Source organism: Onychostruthus taczanowskii, unplaced genomic scaffold (assembly GCF_017590055.1).
Source record: "Onychostruthus taczanowskii isolate IOZ18803 unplaced genomic scaffold, ASM1759005v1 scaffold4, whole genome shotgun sequence".
NCBI lineage: Eukaryota > Metazoa > Chordata > Aves > Passeriformes > Passeridae > Onychostruthus > Onychostruthus taczanowskii.
This window is the reverse complement of record NW_024501459.1, coordinates 24,620,796-24,639,441: the sequence shown is the minus strand read 5'-3', so window position 1 is coordinate 24,639,441 and position 18,646 is coordinate 24,620,796. Positions and strand designations below refer to the sequence as shown.

Below are 18,646 nucleotides of genomic sequence, written 5' to 3'. Positions count from 1 at the left end.
TACATACCTTTGTTACTGATTAGTGTAAAATTATCTTGTTTTGCTCTTAAAAATACAGTAAAAAAATGTAGAGCACATGTTTAGTGAGGGGTGATCATATCTTGGAGTTGGGTAACTTTGGATGGAGATTAATATTACAATTAGGTTGCAATGAACTGAGTTCATCCAAGGAGAGCAATTTCACCATGCTTGCTGACTCAGCAGCTGGACACCTTCTCCTATCTCCCCTGGCTGACAGGTGCTGTGTAGTTTATCAGCTGCAAAGTACCATTGAGTTCCCCTCCCTCCAAGGATTTCTACAGAGCCTGGTTATGGTGTCTCCACTCCCTCTCCACCATCCATTCCATCCCTCTTTGTTGCAGATCACATGTATGGGGAGTCATTGTGGAGCATTCTAGCCAGGGAGCAGCAGCTGTATTTTACCCTGTAATTTCTACAGTGTTACAAGTTATGTTGGCGTGTGAATATAACTTCTCAGTTTCTGCTTATTTTACCCCCAGCCCTTTTTCCACTAAGACAGAAGAGCCCCGTCATTACATGAAGTGCATTTCAGAGAGAGCTGAACATTGGGGTAGATCTGAGGGGTAGAGCAGACTGACTATCTGGCCTCTGTTCTATCACTTGATTTGTGCAGTGTTCATCAGATATAATCTGTGCTGTGGCCAAAGTCAATGACTGTGCTGCTCTTCCTCTCTGTCTGAATTGCTGGGGTTTGGGGAAGAACAGCAGCTTCTCTTTAAGGAGCTGTTTTGTGGGATTTCTGAATTTTACTCTATAGACATGGAAAAGGGAGGAACTACAATGAATGTAAAATCTAAATAACTACATTTGAGAAGTTATCCTTCAAAAGTACTTCATGTCAAAAGTCCTCTTGAGTTTTATGATTGGAATTTCTTGAGGTTACTATACATGAAACTACTGACATTTCATCACATTATCTGGGATTTTGAAGTATCCTAAAACGCAGTGTAAGTTTATTCAAAGCTTATATCATTAATATTTCTATGGAGACTGAAGATGCCATATAAGAAAAAGATTTTTGAGATTTGGAGTAGATAAAACTGGCCATGCACATAGTATGCAACTGGCAGATATTGTCTGTTCTTCAGTACTGTTAGACCTATAGGGTTTCTAAAAAAGCATCTATCTATCTATCTATCTATCTATCTATCTATCTATCTACTCATAATGAGATGAAACAGATGTCATTTGGAAGGACTCTTCTCAGTGCGATGAAAACTGAAGTAGTCACTTTACAATTCAGCAACTTCAGTTGATTAAAAGAAGCAGCTGGTTCATTTGTTGGAGTAATGTAGTTTCTTACTGTAGCTGAAATGGATTGGCCTATAAATTAAAACTCAGAAATGGGATTGGCAATATACACACGAATGTGCATCCTGTAAGACTTTTGAATACCAAAATGAGTACTTGGTGGGGAATGGGTGGGGAAGTAGGCTTTGAACGAAATGACCTGTGAGTGGTATTTGTGAATCAGTTGGTTGGTAAGGCTTGGTTGTTGTGTCATTTTTTTTTCCTAGACAGGCTCTTTAGTTCTCCTGTTTGCATGAACACAATGGAGCAGGGCTTTTTCAGTTTATTTTATTTTTATTTTTTTTTTTTGTCTCTGAGTATACTCTGTGGTTGTGATAGTTGGATCTTTTATCACCAGTGTTTCAAGTGTGTATGTTGAATTACTCTCAGTTGTAGCAGGAAGATCTAGAATAAAACTGATGAATCTGTGAACAGAAAATATCAGTAAAAGCTAACATTTCCTAGGACATTGCAACAGGGAGTATGACACTTTCCTCTCTCTGTCTATTTCTGTAGTTGTTTTTAGGAAGGCAGGTGATGGGGTGGTGTTTGTGACCTGCAACAGATGTTCTGTATTTTTTTTCCATCCTGTAGACAGAGTGAACTTCCCATGGATAAAATGTAAATTGGTGAAAGCTCTGGATTTCCACACTGGAAAGACAAGTACCATTAGTGGGAAAACACTGGGGAAATGCAAGAGGCTTGAGCAACCAGACTGCTCCATTTTCAGATGAAGAAGAAATGTCTAGGAACTAAACAAAGAAATTGTGGAGGAAAATTCACATTCCAAGTAGAAGAAGGAAGCAGCATTCAGTAGAGTTAAGGCAAGTGAGGATTGGTAGGCTGAACAGAAGAGGACAAGAAGAGTTAAATGTTTCCAGATGACAATAGGTATGCAGAAAGTGAACTATGAGAGAAACCTTTAAAAGCTCCAGATGTTCAAATGAAGAAAGATGGCTGAGGTACCTCTGTTAGCAGCAGTTCATCCCAGCTGAAAGAAAATAAGTAATGTTCTCAAAAACATCTTAGTAACCAAGCATCCTGAAACCAACATACGTCATTTTATTGGTAGACTTCTGAACCTGGTAGTCAGTATGCAATGATGCTAATGCCTAGAGTCACTAAGTATTGCAAAATATCTCAATATGTAGGTGATTTCTTGAGACTTGCCATGGTGCTGCAGGAGAATAATATCAAACTGATCTTCATAGTGATTCTCCATGTCATGGTGATGGGGAAAACCATACAGAAAATTCTGTAAGTATTCAGCTGGATAACTGTGTAGCAACAGTAAAATGTTTTGATTTGGAAGTGGAATAAAATACCACTGTCTTTTGAGTATAGATGGAATGAGGACAAGTCTCTTGGAAGCTTACACTAGAATAACCAGAAAGACATATAAAAAATGTGATAATGAGCTGATAAGTGAGAGTAGTTTAAGCATAAAATTGTGATATTGAAAATATAATGAAGACCTCCAAAGGAAGTGAAGGAATAATAACCAGGCAAAATTGCTCACTTACAAGCAAAATTTGATGAGATTTATACCAAACTCATTGAAGTGAAATGCTTCTCTACAGTTAATCTGTCTTCAGAGGAAGAGTGGGGAACGTGAGTTTTCTCATCTGTGGAAGACTTTAGAGAAAATAATCCTGAGTGGTGAAGCCTGGTGGCCTGAGGAGGAACACTGGGTGATCTCCTGTATAACAAAAACAATGGCTGCATCCTACCCAGAGCAACATGCTACTTGGGAAATTGTATCTTCGTGGTCAAAAAAATTTACACAACACATGAATATTTCAGGAAAGTAAAATGTAGGAAAAGTAGAGAAGTTATATAATTTCTTTATTTGTCATTGGTACAGTTGCTTTTCCAATGCTAAACTTTTTTTGAGTATCCATAAGCCTGCTGATAAAATGTAAGGGATTGATCAAAGGACTTGATACTTTGCCTTGTGGTGAGACATTCCAGAATCTTGCTCTGTTTATCTTACCCATGAGAAAGCTAGGACTTGACCTGATCAGAGGATCTGCATTGGGAAAAAAATTGTTGAAAAACTGTTAACAAACTGGCAGGCAAAGATATAAAAAGGTCCAGTGTTTGGTCCTTGAAGTTCAAAATTCCGCTGCACATTTTCAACAGTGTGAGTGATTAGCCCCTATCATATCTTAACGAAGATTGGGGTGATTTTCTTACCACTAACAATTTAAAAATTAAGATTGAATGGTTTCTTAAATTATATGTTTCAGTAAAGCAAAAGTTTTGTGGCTTCTTTGTACAGGGCATTGGCCTAATTGTTCATAAAAATCCCCTTTGACCTTGAATTTTTAAATTCTCTTAATTGCTAGAAACAAATTAGTATTTTTTTTCCTTTTTAATTGAAGTTTTCTGCCTAAAACTTACTTTTGCTTTTACAAAATTCTAATGAAAAATAGGTATTTTTCATGGCCAGCTTCTGTTCATACCCAGTCAGATGTTTTTTCAACTGCAGTGGACTTGCAGTGTTACAGTCTCAGTGCCTTAGTATATTATGTAGTATTGGTTTATCTATAAGGCTGTATTTTTTGTTCAGTTCCTTGGCGCCCCTGAAGACATAAGCCAAGCACAAATCTATTTTATTGAGATATGTATGAGATGTCTTCAAAGCACTAATTGAATTCAGGATTATGAAATCTACTATTTTGCAATAAGTGCAGCTTGTAGTGGTCTTTTAGTTCCTCACCTCCTCTGAGTCCCATCTGCACATCTGTTTACAGTAGTGGTAAGTGTCTTGGAGACATTTCTGCTAGATCTGTACTGAAATCCAGTTACCAGCATTCCTGTGGCTGCAGTCCCAGTTAGGGTGAGAGTGTCATTAAGCTGGCCATTGTATCTGCAAGCTTAGTTTCTGACTTCAGAGAGCTCAAAAGACCAAAGACTGCCAAAGAGAGACACAGCAACCAGATAGCAAGCGATATTAGGGACATAGTGAGCATGTTAGCCTGGCTCTCTAAAGAAATGTTTTTTTATGGAATGACTTTACTTCTTGTTTCTCTGCCAGGTTCTCCAACTGGTTTTGGATTAATTTGTCTATTTCAGCCTGGTTTTCACAGAAGCATAAAAATACCAGGTTCTTGTGGCAAGCTGAAGCACCAGGTTCAAAAGAGCTTTGTGACACCCAACAAATGGGTATACAAGAAAGACACAAATTAGGAGCAGTTGTAGTATGGGCTGCAGGACAGTAAGATCACAGAAATTCAAATGCTCTTAAGTTCTCTTGATTACAGAACAACTTGTATTCTTGTGGAGAACAGGCTAGACTCATTTTGATTCTCTTGTGATTTCAAATAGTCATAACAACCCACTTAAATCTGCTTCAGCAGTGTGGTTTAAATACATTTGATCTAGACAAGAGTTAAAGTAATTAGCTGATATTTGATTTTACTTGATATGGATCCAAACCATGAAACTTTGAACACCCTTAGGGTTCAGAAGTGTTTCATTCAGTGTTTGGGTACTAGTCTGTGTTCTCAAGTAACCTTTTGAAACTTGGCAAATTTAATACCAGATTTAAAATAAAGGCACTATATGGGGAAGCAAGTCTGTAAATGTTTTTTCTTTAACTATGGAGGTGCTCTGGACTATAGTTGTAGAAGCAGAAGGAATAGAAATGTGTTACCTGTATTAAGGTGTGTGCTCGTGTTCATATGCAGTGTTCACACCTGTGTACACACTAATGTGGCTGTTCAAAATGTTACTCCTCCTGCAAGGACCTTACAGTCTTAATAGATAATGAAGGCAATCGTGTGCTTTGAGAGCCAGAGGATGGTGCTAGCTTACAGCATGTGTGCATTTTCAGTTTTGTGATGTGATGACAGCAGCACTCTGACACTGGTTAACATTTGTGGGCCATGTGGAAGGAGCAAGTCTCCATGAGGGATTTGGCTGGGGGAGACCTGCCTGCCTGCCTGGTGCACAGGGATGAGGAGGGTGCTCGCTCCTGGCAGGGTTGAAATAAGGATGAGTAGCATGATGTTTTACATTGCATGTGATACAGTCAGTAATCTGGAATGTCATAGACCATGTTTTATAGGCTTTTTATTTTTTCTTGCAAACAAATATAGAGGGGGGGGGGAAAGAAGTTATGTAGAAATTAAAAAGGAAGTGTATAGATGTTTCTCTTGAAGGCAGAGGCATTTGCTTCCTCTTCAAATAGCAATTATATGTGAACTGGAAAAGCTGTATGTGATAACAATACATCCAATTTGCTGTGTTAAGAAACTGAGAAGGGAAGAATTTGTGGCAGGGAGGATTTCTTGGGATTTAGGATTTCTTTAGGATTTTTCTTAGGCCTATGTATATAGGGCCAAAAGAGGCACAGTTAGGTGGGTATCTTCAAGATGGCATCCTTATGTGACCCCAAAACCAGTGCTCTGTATTTCATTTGTTAATATGTATGTCCATTGTCCAAGTAATTTGTTAGTAGATCATATCACAATTTTCCCTGGCTCGGGAGAAATTGAAATAATGGAAGCATTGCAGAATTCAGACCTTCCCATGAAGCTCTGAAAGGAAAACAAGCAATAACAATGTTGAAGAAGATCGATTCAGTGGTACACACTTTACAGTAATTTATGATATGCAAATTACCCAGAAACATTCAGTTTAATGCCTAAGCAGCACAGTGGGAAGTTTGTGAAACTTCCCACTGTGCTGCTTAGCTCTTTGTGAAAAATCATATTATCTTATACAAATCATATTATTTTCCCCTTACCATTATAATTCTTCAGTGATTTTTAATTTCTTAATGTGCTGAAGAAAGAAAAAAAGAACTAGGAGACCAACAGGGAAATTCATCAATATGTGACCATTAATTAACTGAAGATTTTGAACACTGTCCAAATTCAATGTGTGAATTAAATAATTGATCATTTAAGTAACAATAATTACAATATATCTGAGGATTTCAGAACAGTTTTTAAGTTTTGAATTTTGGAACATTTCTATAAGAAGTTAAAAACATACAACTATAGAAATTAAAAAAAAAAAAAAATTTTAAGGCTGGTCAGGAGATGAAGGAGGAGGGCCCAGGTGTCATGGTTTGGGAAACCTATAAAATTTACAGAATTGATCTATTACTGAAGTCTTTAATATATCTTGAGTTGACCTTAAGCTGTGAAAGATGTTCCATCCATTTCCTGAACAAATAATAGCATAGAATAATGGAAGATCATTTCATTTTACGCTGTTAGCTCCTTTTCTATGGAGCTGAAGCCAAGAGGAGTCAGCATAATTAAATTTGCTTGAAGAAAGAAGGAGTTATCGATAAAGACAGCTTACCAGAAATAGACAGAAAAGGTGCTTGGTAAGAGTACCATCTGGCAGTAATAAAGGAAAGTTGGAGAGTAGAATCAACTCAGACACATTTTGAGGCAAAGAAGTCAGAATTTTCATGGAGATCCATGAGAGAAGATGGCAGAGAAATCTACATGGAGCCCTGCTGTGTATCTGCTCCAGAGCCTAATTCTTGTTCCACAAGGTCATAGAATTGTTTAAGTTGGAAAAACCCTTTAAGATCATTGAAAACAGCCATTAACCCAGCACTGCCAAGTCCACCAATAAACCATGTCCCTATTCACCACATCTCCACCTTTTTTTAATAACTCCAGGGATAGTGATTCAACCACTTCCTTGGGGAGCCCTTTCCAAGGAAGTGGTTGACAACCCTTTCCTTGGAAAAAAAAATCCTAATACCCAATCTAAACCTCCCTGGCACAAACTGAGGCCATTTTCTCTCATCCTATTGCTTGTAATTTGGGAGAAAAGACTGAACTCCACCTCTCTTGCTATACCTCTCTTTCAGGTATTTGTAGAGAATTCCTTCCTGACCCTCCTTTTCTCCTAGCTAAACAACCCCAGCTCCCTCAGCAGCTCCTCACAGACCCTTCCCCAGAAACCTAGTTATAGATATAGGAATATTCCTAGTTATATCTCAAGTCTTGTAGGCAACAGGAGCTGGGAACAGTTTTAGGAGTGTAAGGTAGTTGGTCTGTTAGGGTGTCTCATTACAAAAGGGTTAACAGAGTGCTGAAGAATCATACATATACCATGAAGAGTAAGGATTCTTTTCCATTCAAGAGGTTCCCACCTAGTGAGACTGGTACCAGGGGATTCCAGCACTCAGAAAGTGTCCCACTGACTGAGCTGTTTCACACCAGATTGCTTCACTTCTTGTCCTGCCTGCCACCCACTAGGATTATTTGTACAAGACTGGAGGTGAATGCTGTCATGCTGAACTCAGTGAGTCCTGTGTGGGGGATGGGAGCAGAGAGGGAATTGGAATGTGGTGTGCAGATGTGTGAAGGTGAGAGTAAAGCTTATCAGCTACTGGTTCCAGAGGATGGTGGGCTTTTCCTTGGGCTTTTTTTTTTTTTTTTATCCCCTGACTCTGCTGGTGAAGTCATCAGTTGAACAACCTCAATTATCCAGCCATACAAGGTAAAAGTACCAGATTACTACATAAGGGTGTGAATAACTTTAAATATTTAAAAATATAACAATTAAACATAGGCCTTTTTGGTGAGCTGCTCCCTGGGTGGCCTCTATTAGAAACCTCTTGAGACCTCAAAGACACTTTCCTTTGTTGCATAATATTTTTCTTTTGTTTTCAGTAAACCAGGTTTGAGCAGCAAACTTCTGTGAAGTCCTGTAGCCAATTTAATATTTAAAACAGACCTGCAAAGTTGTGCTGTTTTCAGGAATGTCTTGAGTCATCCTCCCTCTGCTAACCTACTGTGCTGACCCAGCACCTGAGAAGGACTTAACAGCCCATGGGGACAAAGGAGTGTTCTGCAACTCTGCAGAAAGGCAGAATAATAAAAGAACAAAGAGTGATGTGGCTGAAGGCTGTGTTGCAGTTATCAATTTAAAAGAAAAAAATAAAATAATCCAACAAAATCAGCACAGACACTTGAATGCACAGCAGCTGGTGACCTAAAATGGTAACCTGCACTAAATGTGCTTCTTTGGTAATGGCATATGGTTTTCAGCCCATTTTGGGTAAAATTTTGTAGAAGAAGGCTCTTTTTTTTTTTTTTTTTGAAAAATTTTTTTTTTTTTTTGAAAAATTTGTCTTGATACTCAGGTCAAGAAGAGTCAGTAAGAAGACAGCTGTTCTAGGACCCCGAGAGTGAGGGGACAGCACTCATTGCTAGTGCTGTACCTGCTCTGCAGAGGCTTCTGTACTCTGAATATTGCTCGCTTCACAAATCAGAAATTACATTAATGGTGTTGCTCAGTTTCCATGGGCATACCATTCCATGTGCATATATCAGGGTGCTGAAGTTCTTATATTTTGTTGCTGTTGTGCGCTTATGTCCCCAGCTTCATAGAATGCAGCATTGCATTTTTATCCAACTTTATACTGTGAGATTTATAAAGCTTGGTCTCTGCTTGCCTGTGCCTGTATTTTAAATGTGTATAAAATTATTAAACTGCCCTAGATACAATTAAAAATTGCAGAGATTGCATTTCTTTTTATTCAGTGCCAGTGCAGATGTCTGAAAGTGAGTGCACTCTCGGAACCCTCCTTTTGAAACCTTTTGTAGTCATGCAAAAGATGAGCAACACTTTAATGGACAGAGGACCTCCAGCCAAAATACTTTCCAAATAACCTTAAAGTGTAACTTATCTTTTTATTTTGCAGCTAACTATGGACCAAATCCAATTTGCAAAGGTTGCTTATCTTGTTCAAAGGATAATGGGTGCATCAGATGCCAGCACAAGTTGTTCTTCTTCCTGCGCAGAGAAGGGATGAGGCAGTACGGCGAATGCCTGCACTCCTGCCCGTCGGGCTACTACGGACTAAGGACGCCAGACATGAACAGATGCTCAAGTGAGTTGTTTCTTGAACCCTTACGCGCAATTTTGTCAGAAAGCCATAATTCAGGCTCGGTTTTTAAGATGATATGTTGTGAAACGTGGTTGTATTTTCACAGATGTTTCAGGATCATCTTAAAACTTCTTTGCTAAAGAAGGTCCCAAGCTCGTTCTAAGATATATAACATGCAGCAGATTAAGCAGTTGATAATTTGACCTATTTTTTATTGTTGTTATTATTATTATTAATTTAATAAGAAGGGTAATTTAAGGAAAAAATATATGATTTACCTAGATACTCCTAGTTTTAAGAAACAAATTCCCACTATATGAAAATGAAAAGGATTCAGAATGAATTTAACGTGTACAATTAAGAATTAATTTTACATGCACAACTCAGAATTAATTTTGCATGTACGAGTCAGTATAAACACTAATATATGGGTGGGCTTTTTGTCATATTTTTTGTTCCCACACAAATTTCAGGTGACCAGACACCTCACACCAGACATTCTTTAATATGTATGTGTTGCTAATTTAATAAAACAGATGTACTATTAAAAACAAACAAACAACCTTTCACTTTTAGTGAAACATTTTATTTGGAAATTTACAACCTGCTAATGTGCAACAAGATTCCCTGTTTGCATGTTTGTGCCTAGAAGCACAACTGTTAAAATCCATGAGTGCTCTGGTATCTCACATTATTTCACCTCTGTCTGGCAGTTGTGCTGATTTGTATCGATTTTTCCATATGCTCATATGTGTAGTATTACCCACATGGATTATTAATCACTGCTGTTACCTCTTATTTCTATTTAGGGGGAGAATGTTTTTGTCATAGTTTAACCAGAATCAGGTCACCTGACATAAGAACCTGAAGTGAGAAATAGCTTTTCTTTTTTTCCTGCAATAATCACATGTCTGTTAAATGTGTGGCACCTTTCCCCTAGTGCTGTGCCATGTCATTGGGAGCACAGAGCTGTGAGAAAGCGTGTGCTGCTTTTCACATCACACATAATCTTGAGACTCACATGAGGTCACTCAGTGGCAGTCTGGCTGGATGAGGAGCACTTATGGCCATGCTTGGACCTGTCCCAAGCAGTCCCACCTCTTTCTCCCCATTCCCTGCGTGGGCTCCTTGGATATAGTATTCCCAACTGCTGTGTAATATTGGAGAGTGCTGCCTAATCTGTACCAGGTGGTTAAGTTTTGATAAAAAATTAAATGAGACAGTATATGGTTTATGCATCCATTTTGTAAAGTAATTTAGAATCTTGGCCTTAATTTTCCTAACACGTTTGTGAATTCAACAACTTCTCTACTTGAAATATTTCAAAACTTGGCTGTAAATACTTCCCCATGTAAAAATGTTTTTGAATATATTTGTAGGTTTAGGCAATAGATTGATTTATTTCTATTAGCCTGTACTGTGCTTGTGAGAAAGGCAAAGTAGTCTGTATTGGCAGTATTCTTTAGTTTCTTAAAAAGAAAAAAAACAAAACCAGAAAAGTTAATTGCAGAAGGTGGAGGGTGAATTCAAAGTAATATTTTTTTTTTTTTTTTGCTTTTACCACTTATGGAAAGTGGCATTTTCCCCTGAATTACAGGATTGATTTTGAAAAGCATAAATGCAAGTTGTGTCTAACCCATACTGGTATGTGTTGAGCACTTGATGTTTATCTCAGCCTCATGCCTTTGACAGTCCCCCCTCTCTGAGAATAATGAGGCACTTGCATTTATGGACCAGTCCTGGTTCTCCTCTGATGATATTTGTATTGTATATTTTTATGTTAATGTAACTGCTAACTGCTGTATTTAAACATCACTTCTCTTTTGTTTTGGTTTGGTGATATTGGTTTGCACATAAGAAGCATTGTGGACATACAAACACTTTCTTGATTGAAGTTGAGTTGAAATAAACAACCTTAAAATTGAATAGGTTTCTTCCTACTTGCTCTTCTTTGGTATGCTTACAGATTCCATTGCTCAGCTAGTATTATCTCAGCTAAAAATAATAAAAATTTTGGCTATGTTAAAATCCTTATGGGAGTTATAGGACTTGAGTTACATAAACTGAAATAATTTCTCCCCCAATAGTGTCTTCATAGGCACAAAAGATTTTTAACATTTTTTGCTGGAACATTTTCCCATTTTTTTTAGAGAAGCTATAGAACATATTTTAATGGAAAATGATGTCTTGATTTTAAAAGCCAAACATGATCAGTGCCAAATGTAATACAATAAATACCACAGCCAAGCGCAGCAGCTCTAAAATGGAAATTTTAGATTTCAAGACAAATGTTCTTTTCTATATGTAAGCACTATGTGTTCCTAGAATTTGCTAAGTGGCTCTAGACTATTTTTCTAGTAACAGTGAATCATGAAATTTGAGACTACTAGTCTCTAGATATCAATGCAGTTTCCTGCTGGATATGATCTTCACCTTGAACACTGCAGTATGAGAATGCAGTCCTTTTGGACATGAACTTGGAAAGTGTTGAATCTCTTCTGTAGAAGAAAGCCCAAGAGATGAGCTACACTTTGTTAATTTTCCAATACATTTTTAATAATTAATGACTTTGAACTGAACTGCTCCAACAAGAGATGATCTCATAAGAAAAAACCAGAACTGAATTTAAAGAGTAGGATGAAACCTGTCAGTTTGGTGGTTGCACTGGTTAATGGATCAAGCCTAATGTGAACCTTTCAACTTAGTCCATGGCCGTAGTAACCTGTATAATTTCAGGAGGCGAAACCACTCAGAGATTAGAAATTACACCTCCCTTCAGCTCTGGTTGACTACTTATTTGTTTAGGTTCTCCCTCTTTATCCTAGGTGGGTTGGACATTGTAATTTCCCCTTCCATTCACCTTCAGTAAAAACAAGATAAAGAGAAACTTTTAAACAAATTGAGCATTTATTAAACACATATAGTTAATTCAATGCATTAAGAAAGGTAATGAATTTTTTAATAGTGTTACAAAATAGAAAGACTTCATAAATATGCTGTTGCTTGAACTATACTTGTGTATTATAGTAGAGTGTATGACCCTTTGATCCTGTTGTAACTGAAACTGTAGCAGTGAGGGGGTTCAGTTACCAAAAAAAATAGCACAGAAGGTGTTGCTGGTCAATGATAGATGAGTGCAGAGTGCCAGTGGACACTTCAGGATGGCAGTGTGAAGTTGGATCTGTAGCACCAAAGCTGCACCGGAGAGCAGCAGAAGGATGGGAGCAGGAGTGAGTGTCATGGTGATGGGGACAGTGTGGGCATTGGTGAAATTGTAGAAGAGTCAGGCTGAGTCAGGTTGTTGTCACTCCTAATTTGTCTTTGGCTACAGTTAAATTATCATTATGATTAGCACTCAGTAACTCTAAGCATTATGATGAATATCACTCTGATGAATTATTTTTATTTCAGAATTCTTACAGTATTCTTAATACTCTTTCAGTATTTTCCCCTAATTTGCATCTGATACAGATTAAATAATAGTTTTTCATGTTTGGAGTAGTTTATTTTCATAGGAAAAAAATGAAAATAAACTCTTGGTGGAAATCTCCACCCAACCTTCATCCAACCTTCACCCAACCTTCACAGACTAAAACTTCTCAAAGATAGTTATCTCAAGGACTCTGCTGGCAAAAGGAAACTGGCATTGCAGGTAAAGCAGAAAATACAAACAAGATGGGGGTTTTGAAGTATGATCAAAACTGAAAGAGGATTTATTAATTCATTTAATGAATGATAGTTTTATGGAGGGAATCCCCAGTGCAAAGTGAGGCTGGCTTCCACCCGCCAAGCATGTCTGTATCGTGTCAAAGGCTAGCTTCTGTTGAAAGTTTTTCCTTTAGTCTCTCTTCCACACACACAGAGAAAAGCTTTTAGCATGTTACTCTCAGAATGTTTTTTGAAAGCAATAGTTAAAATGTTGTTTAAAAATTGTTGTGTCACTTGGGTGTGAGGGAGGGTTGCAAGATGCTGATTTTTCTTTCAATGTTCTGGTCTGCATCTTATTATTGGGACTACATGATTTGTAAAAACCTTGATTTCTTTTCAAGTGTCTCAGGTAGCTGGGCAAGAGGCAAATGTTTTTTCTGAATATTTAAATACACAGGATGTTTGACTCAAGCATTGCATTTAATAAAATACTTGCAGTACACCTTGAGTGTAACAAACCAGACTAGCAATTAAGTATTGTGGTACATCTCCAGAGAAGCTCACCTGGTTGGTTTTGGCTTGCAATTCATTAATCTGGGAAAGTAATTTTGCAGGATCACTGTGTAGACATTGACCAGGATCCTGTTCTTTAGGGACTGGTTCAACCCTTGTGAAAATAAATTATTATTCTAAGGAATTTCCTATGACCCTAAGTGTGGACAAGAAGCCCAAGTTATGCTGCTTATATGAACTTGAGTTTTAAAAGCCCCTTTGGAAAATGCTGGACACAGGAGTTGGTACATTCAGGTTATGTGTGGTTGTGTTTAAATAGAGCCAGCAGAGGTTACCTTTGTCAGGGCAAGGCTTCAAACTGATGCTCACATTCCTTTTAACCAAGCAAAGGTCAACACTACTAGAAATATACATTTTTCTTTTCATTCAATCTGCCTAATTTTTTGCCCAATGCCACAAGAAATCTGATCTAAAAAGTCTCATATTTCCCTAATTGCCAACAAAGAATTTTACACAACCACACTCACACACACACTGTTTAAGTATTGTGGGATGCCCTGTTTTGGCTTTCTGAAGTTCAAGAATAAATATTAAAATCTGTTTCATAAATATTGGCTAAATTTGAAGTGTTGATTGGAGATATTTACTAATTGCTGTTTCAGAATAGTGACCTTATGTTTTGTGCTTTCTTTCTTCCATTATAAAAGAATGAAGAATAAATGACTGACAGAATTACCGAAATTATTATTATATTGTTGCATAACATTAATAAAAAATGCTTCTTGTTATGGCTTCAGATAGCTGAAGAGAGGATACAGTTATTGTAGTTTATTTAATTTTGTTAGCTGAAGGATTAGATTTTTAAAAATTAATTATAAAATTATCATTACTGTTCCAAATATAATGGCTTATCCTTTTTAGTCATTGGAATATTTTTCCCCTGGTATTTTTTTGTAGGTATGTATGGTATACATATGATCATTAATAGTTTTAATATGGAATAGGATATTTCTGAATAGCCTACACCTGAGTCTGTCATCTATTGCAGGTCATATTCCTCTTAAATTTTCAGAGATATACAATATTTTATAAAGCTAACAGTTGTTTGGTTTTGTTTGTTTTTTTTTTTTTTTTTAATTTTTAATGAATTCATTATGGTGTATGTCTCCTAGTAATTTAAGAATGCTTATTTTTTGTGGATTAAGGGTCTCAGTAATAGAGAGGAGTTAAATCCATCAAAACTGAGGCTTTTTGCACATGCATATGTGTAGACACGGACATCAAATATACTACATGAAAGCATCCACTCAGCTATTCATAGGGTCAGCTCATAGAAAAGAAGGTATCCTGCTTTCAGTGATAAACTATAAACTGAAGATAATACATATAATACATGCATGCTTCCCAAAATAATTTGTTGCATCTCAGTTTAATAGAAATTACTTACACATGAAAATAATTTATACTGAACATTTTTCCTCCAAAGAGATGTCAGGAAAATGTGGTAAACAAAGTTACCTCTAATTTTGTCTATATACCAGATGCATTTCAGGATGACAGTATTATAGCATTTCTGGCTTTGCTGTTTTATTCCTTTATAAATCCCTTCAGTTTCAGTCTTACCCTAACTTTGCTGTCTCATTGTTCCTTATGATCCTTCTGATTTAGGATGCAGAATAGAAAACTGCGACTCCTGCTTTAGCAGAGACTTTTGTACCAAATGCAAAAGTGGCTTTTACTCACACAGAGGCCGCTGCTTTCGAGGATGTCCCGCTGGATTTGCAGCCTTGGAAGAGCTTATGGAATGTGTGGGTGAGTCAAATAGCCCTTTTGCAAGGTGGCCATGTTCAAATATGATGCTACTTTATGGTGATGCTTAGTATTTCTTATCAGGAAATATTCAGTAATGAATTATTATTGATTTCTTTACTGGTAATACTAGTAAATTTTTCCAAATTTTAAAATATGCTTCAGTGGGAATGCCACTCTATTGTGCATCAGAAAGCTCTGTCCTTTTAACTGTAAAATCACTTTGTATGAAGATTTGCAACTCAGAATTCATGAGATTTCAGGACTTGTGTCAGAACAAACTCTTTCACGAGTATTTCTTGCATTTCATGATGGAGAGGACTTAGAAATATGAACTTCTGAAGTTTTCAAACCCAGCTGACAACCAAATAGAATCTATATATTAGATAGAGAAAAAAAGTCAATCTCATTATTTTAGGAGAGTTTTTTAATATTTGGGACTGTCATAGCATATCAAGCATACAGTCTGATATTCTGGGTTTTTTTTGGTTGGGTTGATGCTGGCTAAAATGATTCAGATTCTGTAAGAGATTTTAATTTTGTTTCTAGCTTTTTACCTGCTAATGGTAAAAGTGTCGTGTTGCTTTCTAACAATGTACAGTGTACCTGGATAAAAAAAAAAAAAAGAAAAAACAAAAAAACCCCCAGAAGTATTGCTCACTTGTGTTTTCTTTTGCTTTATCAGAAGGCTGTGAAGTGGGTCAATGGAGTGAGTGGGGAACTTGCAGCAGAAATAACAAAACATGTGGATTTAAGTGGGGCCTGGAAACAAGAACCAGACAAATTGTGAAGAAGCCAGCAAAAGACACAATACCATGTCCAACCATTGCAGAATCCAGACGGTGTAAAATGGCCATGAGGCATTGTCCAGGAGGTAAGTGTAGCCCATGCCAGAAAAATGTTTATGAGCTGAAGGCCAAATTCTGTCTCTGTTCTGCCAGCCAAGGCTGAAAAGCAGCAGTAGTCCATCAGTGCTAGTCTGTGTAGCACGACTCCAGGGAAGTGCTCAGCATGGGGGCAACCACTCCTTCAGCAGACTGTGAAACTCTGTTTTTCCTGGTGTGGTACTGAGGGTTTTTCAAAGAGGTGCCTCATGTAAGACCCTTAACAGGTTGCAGTCTTGAACTTCGGCATAGAAATGATGCTGATGGTGGAAGAACTACTTGTTCTGCACATGGCAGGAAAGATGATTCTGAACTTCTCTGGAGGTGGCACACACAGTGTTGGTACACTGGGTATTTAAATGAAAAGAAGTTATTTACACATGGCATTGTTAGCTGGAACCTTTAGCTGGAATATGTTATTTGTTTTGAATATTCTGGAATGAGACTATACTGTGATAGATGTGATACAAGCAGAACAGCGATAGATATCAAGATTTTCAGCTTGAGACCAGCCTATGGCAGCTTCCCCAAGTAAATAAAATCAAATTTCTTTATCATGGTGTTGCAAGACTTAAGTAGTGATGCTGATGTGAAAAAGGAAATCAAGTTTCAAATTTAAGCTTGGTTTTTGTAGACTCCAAACTGAAGACATATCACTGCTGGAGAGTTTTTATTATCTTTTAAGTTGGAAAGTTTAACCTCTCAGATATGGTTCCGGACAACTTAAACAGGTTTCAAAATTTGTAGGAGAGGTGGATGATCAGCAGATGATAAAGATGCCATTCCTTTCAGAGCCACAGGGTTAAATAACGAATGGTCTTCAAGAGATCTCTAGTTCAACCTCCTACTGCTAGCTGGGTCAACTGTGAAATCAGACAAATAAAAAAAGAAAGGAAGGGTTGAGGAATCCTGACGAAAACCTTAACATGATGAATAAGATAAACCTGAAACCATCTTAGAAAAGCTACCTAAATAAGTTGCTTTGTATTCTGGGATTGTTGAAGGTGTCTGTCTTGGCTTGAACATTCTGCCTACCAATGTGTATGTGTGTTATACACAGTTTTATCTTATGGATACGGATTAAATCTCTGTAAGCTTCATTTTTTGTCTCTAGGACTGCAAGACAGTCTGGAAGGGTATATAAAGTTGATTCTCTGTTATCCAGGTTGACAGACTATGGTGTACTTTCCTTCCATATCCCGCTCCTGTATTCGTACACACATGGGCACACGTAGGGCACAGTCACAGTGGTACAGGGGGCATTGTACAGCACAGTTAATCTGCAACTTAAATAAAATTCTCAAAGGCATTGAAGAATGGAACCTACAAAATTAACATCTCTGTAAGAAAGAAGAAGAAAAGGTAAAAATGAAGGCTGACTTGAGCTGCCATGATATGTGTGTAGTGGTATCTTTGAATATTAGTCAGCTGCATCTGCATCAAGGTAGTGACACTTACCAGTGCTTGCAGCCTGCTGAGTGATCCAGTTACTTGTAGCAGACTGAAGCCCAAATGGGGCTAGTAATCAGATCAACTGAGGAAATGTTTTACTGCTGAAATGAAAGGAAATAAAAAAGGGCCCATGACAAGCTCTACTAAATCTCCAATCAGTGTTTTCTTTCTTTTCATTTGCCTTCAAATGCAGGCAGTTTAGCTTGCAGTGGAAAATTTGAGAAAATTGCAGATATTTTTTCAATTCAACATCACGTGGTTCAGATTTAGTAATTTATGTACTCAGTGTATATAAAGGCAGGTATTTTATGGATGCAGCATCCAACTTCTATAAAAACTCCTAGCAAGTAGAAATATGTGTTTAGTCTCGATAATTTAGTTAGGATACAAATTATTCAAATTGTTGTAAATAGTTTGAGAAGTGTGCTTAAGTGAACCATAATACTCAAGAATGATGTAGCATACTCATGTAACTGTATTAATTTGGACATTCATACTTTTTTATGTCATATTCTCTTAGGTTGTTTCAAATTTCCTTGTCCAGCAATTCAGGTCACTGCTTAAAGATTTACATCTCAAATTTATCTTTTTGAGGGCACAGTGGCTTTCCTAAGAGTGAGGATATTTATGGCCTATGTCCATACTGTCTCTGTATTAAGATCCATGATGAAATCTTTGCTTTTTTTTCACCACATATCAGGAAAGTTGTTGCTGCAAATACAAATTCAGTGTAGTACTTGTAGTACGCTTTCATGAGCTTCAGTAAATCCTAAAGATTACAGTCCTCTCCTCCCATAGTGTGGAATTCCCTGCACCTGTTTTCAGAGATAAAAATAAATGTGTACAAAACTGCAGGTCTGAACTCTCCACACTGAATACAGTGTTTAATACTGCTTCTGTGCCATCATAGAAAACACCTCCCAGAGAATAAGCTCCTTTCTCTCTCCTAAGTAACTCCTGGGAGAGTGTTAGTGGTGTTTTAAGTGCCTAGGGTAAGTCTTCTCCAGACCTGGTTATCTCTGCAGGTGAGCAAGACACACAGGCTGCCCTGTATACAACTCCTGCTTTGTAGTATGATTTAATTTATGCTATATACAGGGCTGGTCTAAGACCCTGTTCCTTTATCATATTTTAGTAGCAGGTTGCCCCATTAGACACT

General features: G+C 37.4%; 1 protein-coding gene across 1 annotated transcript in view; it reads left to right on the top strand.

The window, feature by feature from the left end:
* The window catches only part of RSPO2 (R-spondin 2), a 99,293-nt gene that overhangs the window by 44,301 nt on the left and 36,346 nt on the right, over positions 1-18,646 (top strand). The window contains exons 2-4 of the mRNA XM_041412855.1: positions 8,996-9,184; positions 15,011-15,154; positions 15,837-16,025. Of these exons, the coding sequence (XP_041268789.1) occupies positions 8,996-9,184; positions 15,011-15,154; positions 15,837-16,025 (522 nt within the window). The remainder of the gene's footprint in view (positions 1-8,995; positions 9,185-15,010; positions 15,155-15,836; positions 16,026-18,646) is intronic.